At 34.5% G+C, this 10741-nt stretch overlaps 1 protein-coding gene across 1 annotated transcript; it reads left to right on the forward strand.

The window, feature by feature from the left end:
- The first annotated feature begins 4773 nt into the window (after positions 1-4773).
- Positions 4774-8856, forward strand: LOC111795326 (WEB family protein At3g02930, chloroplastic-like). Its single transcript, XM_023677668.1, has 3 exons — positions 4774-5389; positions 5940-6138; positions 6232-8856. Exons 1-3 carry the CDS (start codon positions 5355-5357, stop codon positions 8581-8583), a joined length of 2586 nt encoding a protein of 861 aa, XP_023533436.1. The 5' UTR covers positions 4774-5354; the 3' UTR covers positions 8584-8856.
- Positions 8857-10741: the final 1885 nt, after the last annotated feature.

Consider the following 10741-nt stretch of genomic DNA (forward strand, 5'->3'; position numbering starts at 1 on the left):
AAGGGAGTGGATTAGGTGGGGATCCCACGTCAATATGAGAAAGGAACGAGTGCTAGAGAGGACGTTGGGTCCTATAGGAGAACAAAATACCGTTTACAAGGGTGTAGAAGCCTGAAAGGGAAGATTCAAAAAGGATAATATATGGGTCCTATAGGAGAAAGAAATACCCTTTATAAGGGTATGGACGCCGGAAAGGAAATGTTCAAAAATGATAATATTTGTTAGCGGTGCACTTGGACCGTTACAAAAATTATTATTTAACATTTTTTAATTTAAAATATAAAATTATTTCGACCAACTTTTAAGACTATATTAATAAATAGTTTACACATGTATAATTATATTTAGTAGTATAAATTGATTTGTTGAAATATATTTTAAAAAGATAATGGGTGGAAATTATATCCAATCAAAAGCAAACACGTGGATATTAAGTCAGGAACTACCAGCGTATTATTCTTAAATAAAACGGGCACCATGTGTAAAGATTGAAAAAGGAAAGGGTATCTCGTTTTATAAATAAAATAAAAAGAAAGGGTATCTGAAGCAATTTACAATTTACAATCTGTCCCAAAAAACTTTATTTTTATTGCGAAAATGCCCCACCAGCTTTGAAAAGGCTTATTTATTATTATCATTATTTTCTGTTAAGGAGCTTAAGTTATCACAAATTACACTTTGTACATTATTTGTTACTCTACCAAAAAAAAAAAAAAAAAAAAAAAAAAAAAAAAAAAAAAAAAAAAAAAATCTGTTTTTATTTTGGGTCCTTTATAACTTTTTTTTTTTTTTTTTTAATTGGGTTGAATTTTTAAAAAATAAAAAATTTTGGGTAGTTGTTCGCGCATTGACATTTTTTTATCGAGTCAACCTAACCAATCTGAAAATGCTACAGCATTACCTTACTGTTAGTGATATATTGTGACTTGTAAATGTTTGATATTTGAGATTTATGAAATTTTAGTTATTAATTTAATATGTATGGTAGATAAGTAAGATTTTTTTTATAATAATTAAAAAAAATAACCCGACAACCCAACTCAACCCGAGAATAGAGTGTTGGGTTGAGTTGTTAACTCTATTCGGGTTACTTGGGTCACCAATCTAACAACCTGAAATTTCGAGTTGGTTAGTTTAGATAGAATCGGTTCATATTTTATTTAAGAAATACTCTTAAATTTTTAATTTTTTATTTATATTTTTAATTTAATCGAAAACTTTAAAAATATTCTCTAAACTTTGGAGGAATGAAACCATTAGTACCAAGTTTATACCTATGAACTTTATGAGTATTATTGATATCTTAAATTTTAGATTTTTTTTTTTTCAAATGACCAAAATTGCTAAGTTATTTAAATTTATCTTGAATATGGAAAGAATAAATTTAAAATTAAATTGTCTATTTGAGTGTTAAAATTTATTATTGCTCATAAATAAGAGAGTTTCTCTACTTATATAAAGTTTTGATATTTAATAAAATATTAAAAATAATTAAAAATTCTAGAGATAGGAACGAAATGTTGAGTCATAAATAAATAAATGATTTTATCTACATATTAACGATAAAAATATTTTTAAAATAAATTTAAGAATATTAATGTTACTTTTGAAAATTCATATATATTTTTAAAATGTGTATTAAACGTTTCTTCTTGTATTTTTAATTTTTTTAATAAAAAGAAATAATGATTTAAAAAAATTAATAAAAATTTTAAAGTCCTAATTTTTTGAAATAGTTTAAAAAATTTTAAGGATATTTTTTAAATAAAGTTTAATAATATTTTTTTTTTTTTAAGTTTAAGTATATTTTAGAAAGTTTAAGCACAAAAATAGTAAATATTTTTTTTTATTATCAATTACTTTAATTTGTGATACATTTATGCTTAAAAGAAACTAAAATTATAAATGCAAAAAGAAAAAAAAAATAACTAAAAAAACTATGAGAAAAAGAATTAAGATATTTTATTTGATTTTTTTTCGAAGGTAAACTATTAACCTATTTTACTCGGTTTTATCAATTATCTAGTGGTTCGGGAATCTTCGAGATGGTACCTTGATGGGAGCTGACAATAAATCAATGGAACTGGTCCTCACTAATGATATCGTATAATAATATGAAATGAGTAATTGTTATCATACGTGTCATTCACATTCATGTCTAAAATTTCGTAACGGATTGTTTTGTGTACATAGCAATGTATGTACTAACATCATATTCACGTTCAACACATTTTACGAAAAACATGTCTAACCCAACCTTAAAGTCGTCTATTAAGAAACCTACTTACCTTAAAAGCAACGACAAGACAAACTTGTCTTCTTCAATAAAGGTTTTCTCTCAACCCAAGAGTGATTAAAAGAGGTCAACTAAAAGGTTTGTCACCAAACACGAACCCTAAACCTTCGACATTAAGTTCAAATTTACACAAAACAAAATTAGCTAAAACCCAAATCACATAATTTAATAAAAGGCAAGAAGCTCGGGAACTAAAAATTGAATTAAGTGCTGGTTGATTTGACTTTGAATATGGTCGAAACAACAAATTTAATGTCTAAAGTTTATGGGTCACTCTCGAAACCCCAAGAACATTACGAATCCTTGATTGAAAATATACTCACCTTTACATAATAAGCAAAAATGTAGCGGCATAAAAAGAAAAAAAAAACATTGATGAACGCTATGCTCACGAGTACCACAACTGCTGCAAGTAATTGGAGCATTTTTGTTAGTTTGTCAAACTCAGACTCAGAATTGTTGAATGATGAAAGTCTCCGCTAATTTAGGAAATGATCATAGGTTTATAATCAAGAAATACTCTCTCCAGTGGTATGAAGCCTCCTCGGGAGTCAAAGCAAAGCATGAGAGCTTATGCTCAAAGTGGACAATATCATACCATTGCGGAAAGTCGTGTTCGTCTAACATGGTATCAGAGTGATGCCCTAAACTTAGTCGTGCCAATAGATTGGTAAATTCTCAAATGTCGAACAAAGGACTCCAAAAAAAAAAAGGAGTCAAGCCTCCTCGAAGGCAGTAAAAAAAAAGACTAAGACTCCAAAGGAGTCGAGCCTCGATTAAGGGGAGGCGTACTTTGTTCAAGGGGAGGTGTTGGATGAAAGTGTCCCACATTGGTTAATTTAGGGAATGGTCATGGGGTTTATAATCAAACAATACACTCTCCATTGGTTTGAGGCTTTTTGAGGAAGCCCAAAGCAAAGCCATGAGAGCTTATGCTCAAAGTGGACAATATCTTATCATTATGGAGAGTCGTGTTCGTCTAACANTCGTGTTCGTCTAACATGGTATTAGAGTCATGCCCTAAACTTAGTCGTGCCAAGAGATTGGTAAATTCTCCAAATGTCGAACAAAGGACTCCTTTTGTGGAGAATCGTGTTCGTCTAACATGATATTAGAGCCATGCCCTAAACTTAGTCATGCAAATAGATTAAGACTCCTTTTGTGGAGAATCGTGTTCGTCTATCATGGTAAGCCATGCCCTAAACTTAGTCGTGCCAAGAGATTGGTAAATTCTCAAATGTAGAACAAATGACTCCTTTTGACTTTGAATATGTTCGAAACAACAAATTTAATGTCTAAAGTTTATGGGTCACTCTCGAAACCACAAGAATATTACGAATCCTTGATTGAAAACATACCCACCTTACATAATAAGCAAAAATGTAGCGGCATAAAAAAAAACATTGATGAACACTATGCTCAGAGTACCATAATTGCTACAAGTAATTGGAGCATTTTTGTTAGTTTGTCAAACTCAGACTCAGAATTGTTGAATGATTGTTGAATGATTGTTGAATGATGAAAGTCCCACATCGGCTAATTTAGAAAATGATAAGGAATACTCCATTCATTGTTATAAGGCCTTTTGGGGAAGCCCAAAGCAAAGCCATAAGAGCATATGCTCAAAGTGAACAATATCATATCATTGTGGAGAGTCGTGTTCGTCTAACATGGTATCAGAGTCATGCCCTAAACTTAGTCGTGCAAATAGATTGGTAAATCCTCAAATGTCGAACAAAGGACTCCTTTTGTGGAGAGTCGTGTTCGTCTAACATGATATTAGAGTCATACCCTAAACTTAGTCGTGCCAATAGATTGAGACTCATTTTGTGGAGAGTCGTGTTCGTCTAACAGGGTATCAAAGCCATGCTCTAAACTTAGTCGTGCAAATAGATTAAGACTCATTTTGTGGAGAATCGTGTTCATCTAACATGGTATCAGAGCCATGCCCTAAACTTAGTCGTGCCAAGAGATTGATAAATTTTCAAATGTCAAACAAATGACTTCTTTTGTAGAGAGTCGTGTTCGTCTAACATGGTATCAGAGTCATACCCTAAACTTAGTCGTGCCAATAGATTCGTAAATCCTCAAATATGAAATAAATACTCCAAAATAAGAGGAGCAGTAAAAAATGACGAAGACTCCAAACTCAAATTAATCTGTAATAATTTTAAATTTACAAAAGCATTATTATTTTCAAACAAACTATCTAAAAAAAGAAAAAAGGTAAATAATTTAAAAAAAATAGTAAATAATTTTTTTCGAAACCTAATTAGTTTAAAAAACAATGAAAAATTACTTTTTTAAGGGGTAAAAAAGAAAAAAGAAAAAAGAAAAAAGGATAAAAATTGATTAGAAGAGATAAGAAGTGGGTTACTTTTAGAATGCCCATTTACGCCATGATTAGTAAAGACTAGAAAAGGCAATTCCTTTCACCCAAACAAACCAACAAACTTGATTGAAATTACAGTTTTACCAAAAGGGAAGAAGAAGAGAGAGAAAAAGGGGAAAGGGAAAATGGAAAACGCCATGGCTGAAGCTCTCAGATCTTGAAGCTTTGAGGCCTAAAAAGCAAAGCAAAGCAAAGGGGTCAGCCTGGTCTTCCATTCGCCACTCACAAAAAGCACCCATTGCTGCTGCTACCTTTACCTGGGGAACAGACCAGCAGGGTCATTTTCGTCTTTTTCTTTTTTTTTTTAGAGAGAGAAAATGATGAGAGAGAGATTACCAAACTCCCATTGCCATTGCCATTCCCTTTGTTGAGTTGTATCTTCTTGTGGGTTTGCCAATTTCAGGGACTCGAATTGTTTCTGTTTCTCTCTTTTTATCTCCCCTTCTTTTCCTCCATTTTTCCTTACCTTCTTCTTCTTCTTCTTCTTCTTCTTCTTCTTCTTCTTCTTCTTCCCTCTCTGTTAGTATCAAGAACAGAGAAGGCTGGAGAAATTTCTCTGAACAATTTCATAATGCCGCCATTTTAGCACCTTCCAACTGGGTTTTCTGCTTTGATTCTCTTTTACAGGAAACTTTTGTCATTTCATCTTACGCCGCCGCCGCCGCCATGTCCGCCATGTCCGCCATGTCCACCAAATCTAAGTAAGTCTTTTCCACCAATTTGATGTGGGTTTTGTTTTGCTGTTTTTGAGTGATCGATCGCCTTTTCTGGGTGTAATTTTGATCCCCATTTCTTAATTCTTCATGGGTCTTCTGTTTATGGCGGTTCCTAGGGCTTATTTGGTTCTCTGTTTTGAACCGATGCTATTTCTTTCTCTGCGTTCTGGGTTCTCTGTTTTTTAGACGCTGTTGCACTATGTCCTGTTTCTGGATTTCTTTGTGTTTTAACGTTTTGTAGTTGATTCTACCGTGGTTTCTTCGAGATCTCATTCTCTCTCGATTAGATCTACTTGGAAGAATGTTTAGGCTGTTCTTTTGTTTCCAGAGTTGGTGTTTCTGCTGCGTTTTCTTGTTTAAATTACCATTTCTGCTTGTTTCTCATTGGAATTGTTCTTAAGGATGCTGAATTCTTTCTGGAATTCTGCTTTCTGTGGTTGTTCTTTAGAAATTTCAGATGGGTTTTTGTGGATTGTTTGGTTTCTGCTCCATTTCTGTGCAGTTTTGATTAGTGCATTTTGAATGTTCTTGATAGATCTTCACCTGAAACACCCAACAAGACATCCCCTGCAACACCTAGGGTGAGCAGACTGAATAAAGGGGTAGCTAAATCAGAGTCTGATTCTCATTCTCCTTTGCAAAAGTCTCGTCTCTCGGTTGATCGGTCTCCTCGACCTGTAACTTCGAAGCCTGCAGTCGATCGTCAACTGCCGAAAGTCGGTACCCCACCTGATGTAAGTTTTAGTTTAACATCAGAATTGCCAATGTTGTTGTGTTGAAAGTGAATTCATGAATGCTAATTGTGATATCGTTCTGTTCTTATTCAGAAAGCACTGCCTCGAGGTACAAAGATTTCAGAGATACAAACTCAATTAAATGATGCACAGGAGAATCTGAAGAAGGCAAAGGAACAAATAGATTTGGTTGAAAAAGAGAAAGAAAAGTTGAGCAATGAATTGAAAGATGCTCAAAGAGCAGCAGATGAGGCAAGTGAGAAACTCAGAGACGCGTTGATGGCACGGAAGCAAGCCGAAGAGAGTTCCGAGATTGAAAAGTTCCGAGCTGTTGAGATCGAGCAAGTAGGACTCGAGGAAGCTCTGAAGAAAGACGAGGAATGGAAGAAAGAGATAGAAGCTGTAAGGAGCCAACAGGCATTGGATGTTGCTGCTCTTCTCTCTACTAGTCAAGAGCTTCAAAAAGTGAAGATGGAGCTAGCGATGACTACCGACGCCAAGAACCAAGCATTGAGCCATGCTGATGATGCGACGAAGATCGCTGAGATTCATGTCGGGAAGGTCGAGATTCTCTCAGCTGAGCTTGCGAGATTAAAAGGATTGTTAGACTCAAAGCTTGAATCACAGGCAAATGAGAGTGGAGAATTGATAAAGAAGCTTAAGTCAGATATAGCATCTCTGAATTTGGAGCTTGAGAAAGCTAAATCTATTGCTGAGAGAGTGAAGGACAAAGAGATCTCCATCGAGCGACTTAATCACGAACTAAACGTCGCAAAGATGGCAAAAACATCCTATGAGGAGACGATCACAGAGAAAGACGCATCCATTGAACAGCTTAATGTTGATCTCGAAGCTGCAAAGATGGCTGAAACGTACACGCACAGTTTAGTCGAAGAATGGAAGAACAGAGCTGAGGAGCTAGAAACACAATTGGAGAATGCTAATAAGCTAGAACGAGCAGCATCGGAGTCTCTACAATCGATGATGAAACAACTCGAGCGAAATAACGATCTACTGCATAACACGGAGATCGAGATTGCTGCTCTAAAAGAGAAAGTTGGTTTGCTGGAAACGACAGTTAAAAGACAAAAAGAGGATCTAGAAAAATTAGAACACAATCTTCATGTAAGTAAGGAAGAAGCATCTGAAATGGAGAAGTTGACTGTGTCATTAACGTCACAATTGGAAACTCTCAAGGAAGAGAAAACTCAAGCTTTAAACAATGAGAAACTTGCAGCTTCCAATGTACAAAGCTTATTAGAAGAGAAAACCCGACTCTTAAACGAGCTAGAAATGTCCAAGGACGAGGAGGAGAAGAGCAAAAAGGCAATGGAGAGCTTAGTGTCGGCATTGCACGAAATCTCCTCCGAGGCCAGGGAAACAAAGGAGAAACTGTTGTCTAGTCGAGCCGAGCAAGAAAACTACGAGTCCCAGATAGAGAATCTAAAGATGGTGTTGAAAGCTACCAATGAGAAACATGAAAACACGCTTGAAAGTTCGAACCACGAGATCGATATCTTAACGAGTACGATTGAGAAATCGAAGAACGAGCACGAGAAATCCAAGGCTGAGTGGGAGAAGAAGGAGCTTGAGCTGGTGGAGGCTGTGAAGAAATCAGAAGCAGAGAACTCTTCATTGGAGAAGGAAATAGATAGGCTTGTGAATTTGCTTAAACAAACAGAGGACAATGCTTGTAAGATGAAGGAAGAAGAAGCTCAGCTCAAGGATAGCTTGAAGGAAGTCGAAGCCGAGGTTATTTATTTGCAGGAATCGCTCGGAGAAGCGAAATCCGAAAGCATGAAACTTAAGGAAAGCTTATTCGACAAAGAAAACGAGCTGCAAAGCATTCATCAAGAGAATGAGGAGCTTCTAGCAAGGGAAGCTGCTTCTCTTAGAAAGATTGAGGAGCTATCCAAGTTGCTCGAGGAAGCTTCAACCAAAAAGAACGATGAGCCAACGGATAGCGAGAAGGATTACGACTTACTACCGAAAGTGGTCGAGTACACCGAAGAGAACGGCAAACGAGATGACGATAACCTGAAAGGGGAGCTCTCAGTACCCATTGTAGAAGAAGAACACAAATTTGAGTTTCCATTGGTAGAGAATGAAAAAACAGACTCACCACCAACAACAACACCACCTCAAAATGGAGACGAGAAAAACGAGAAGGAAGACAAGTCGGTGAAGGTCGAATACAAAATGTGGTTCTCACAAGAGGGAGGAGAAGCAGAACACAAATCCATGGACAAGGAGGAGAACAACGACTCGAAAGTCGAGAGCAAGGAGAGTTTCGACCAGACGACGAATGGTGTAAGCGCGGAGAGCGTAGAGGAGGGGGGAAACTCGCCATTAAAGCAGCAGCAGCAACAGAAGAAGAAGAAGGCATTGTTTAAGAAAATTGGATATCTTCTGAAGAAGAAGAACAATGTGAATCAGAAACAGTGATGATATATATATATATAGTAGTGTGGGAAGTATATGGATAGTAATATATGGTTATATATAATGATTTGCTCTGGTTTTTCTTTTGTTCTTGTTCTTCCACTGCTGGGCAGATTGTTGTATGTTGTTGGGATATTTGTTTTGTTCTTTGTTCTTTGTTCATTGTTCATTGTTTAATGGCTGCCTTCATATCACTACTACTGATGTAGAATCTCGTGAAAAAAAAGTGAGTAATTACTTCAACTTGTATTACTATTATTCATTCTTTTGTTTGTTTATTATGCAAATCTGAACTTCTCTGTAAATTTTTATTTTATTGTTTATGAAACCAAACAGTTTCTTTTCACTTTTTTTTTTTTTGTTTTGTTGTTGTTGTAAGATTTGGTCCTCCGACGCGACTAATTTAGGGAATGATCATGAATTTATAACGAAGAATATTCTCTCCATTGATATGAGACCTCTTGGGTAAGCTCAAAGCAAAACCATGAGAGCTTATGCTCAAAGTGGATACCATTGTGGAGAGTCGTGTTCGTCTAACAAAAGAAAAACATCTAACAAAAGAAAAACTAGTCCCCCTAACAATAATTAGAATAATAAATTTTGGTTAGAGTATCTTTTTTTTGATCGGGTAAACTAAAAATTTGGTTGATAGTCACTATTTATATCAACAAAGTGCATTTTTCTCGTTAAATATGTTGTACTCTGAGCAATTTTATGCTAGGTCTCCTAGGAATTTTACTAGAATGCATGTGCATAAAGACAAAACATGTTGGAAGTACTAATATTGCATGTAGGGATACTCTTCACTTTTAATAAGGAGTAAGCAACGTGACCATGTTGCAAGAGATGTAGGAGAATGTGGTTGTTATAAATATCTTAGAAAAAAAAAAAAAAAAAACTCAAAATTTCTACAAATTTATCATAATCAATTTTAAATTCACTGAGCGCCAAAAAAAAATTTAAATAACATAAAAAAAATAAAAAAAAAAATAAAAAATTGAGAAAGAGAAAATAAAAAGTGAGGCTTCAATCTCAAGGCATCGCTTTTTAAACGCTCATTGGTGCGCCGCCGGTCCCAAAAGCCCTTATCCTTCCGTCTCCGACATTGCTTTTTTCAATAAATAATATATGATAATTCATAAATTCTTTTTTTTTTTTTATTTATTTATTTTATCTAAAAGTTTTAGATGCTACTTACTTATCCCATTAATTTATTTTCTTTCCATTATTTGACTTTAATCCTTTTTAGGTAATTTTTTTAAAATTAAATTATAAATTTAGTCACCGTGTTCCCGTGATGGTGAGTAATAATTTGAGAAACTATTACAACATGCATAAAATCCCGCGTTTTAACATAAGACCAAATCGTTACTATACGTACATGTGGAAAAAATTAATTAAATTTAAAAATTATACTATGATTGATTATTCACNTTGTTCTTGTTCTTCCACTGCTGGGCAGATTGTTGTATGTTGTTGGGATATTTGTTTTGTTCTTTGTTCTTTGTTCATTGTTCATTGTTTAATGGCTGCCTTCATATCACTACTACTGATGTAGAATCTCGTGAAAAAAAAGTGAGTAATTACTTCAACTTGTATTACTATTATTCATTCTTTTGTTTGTTTATTATGCAAATCTGAACTTCTCTGTAAATTTTTATTTTATTGTTTATGAAACCAAACAGTTTCTTTTCACTTTTTTTTTTTTTTTTTTGTTGTTGTTGTAAGATTTGGTCCTCCGACGCGACTAATTTAGGGAATGATCATGAATTTATAACGAAGAATATTCTCTCCATTGATATGAGACCTCTTGGGTAAGCTCAAAGCAAAACCATGAGAGCTTATGCTCAAAGTGGATACCATTGTGGAGAGTCGTGTTCGTCTAACAAAAGAAAAACATCTAACAAAAGAAAAACTAGTCCCCCTAACAATAATTAGAATAATAAATTTTGGTTAGAGTATCTTTTTTTTGATCGGGTAAACTAAAAATTTGGTTGATAGTCACTATTTATATCAACAAAGTGCATTTTTCTCGTTAAATATGTTGTACTCTGAGCAATTTTATGCTAGGTCTCCTAGGAATTTTACTAGAATGCATGTGCATAAAGACAAAACATGTTGGAAGTACTAATATTGCATGTAGGGATACTCTTCACTTTTA

This window comes from Cucurbita pepo, chromosome LG05 (genome assembly GCF_002806865.2).
Source record: "Cucurbita pepo subsp. pepo cultivar mu-cu-16 chromosome LG05, ASM280686v2, whole genome shotgun sequence".
NCBI classification, from domain to species: domain Eukaryota; kingdom Viridiplantae; phylum Streptophyta; class Magnoliopsida; order Cucurbitales; family Cucurbitaceae; genus Cucurbita; species Cucurbita pepo.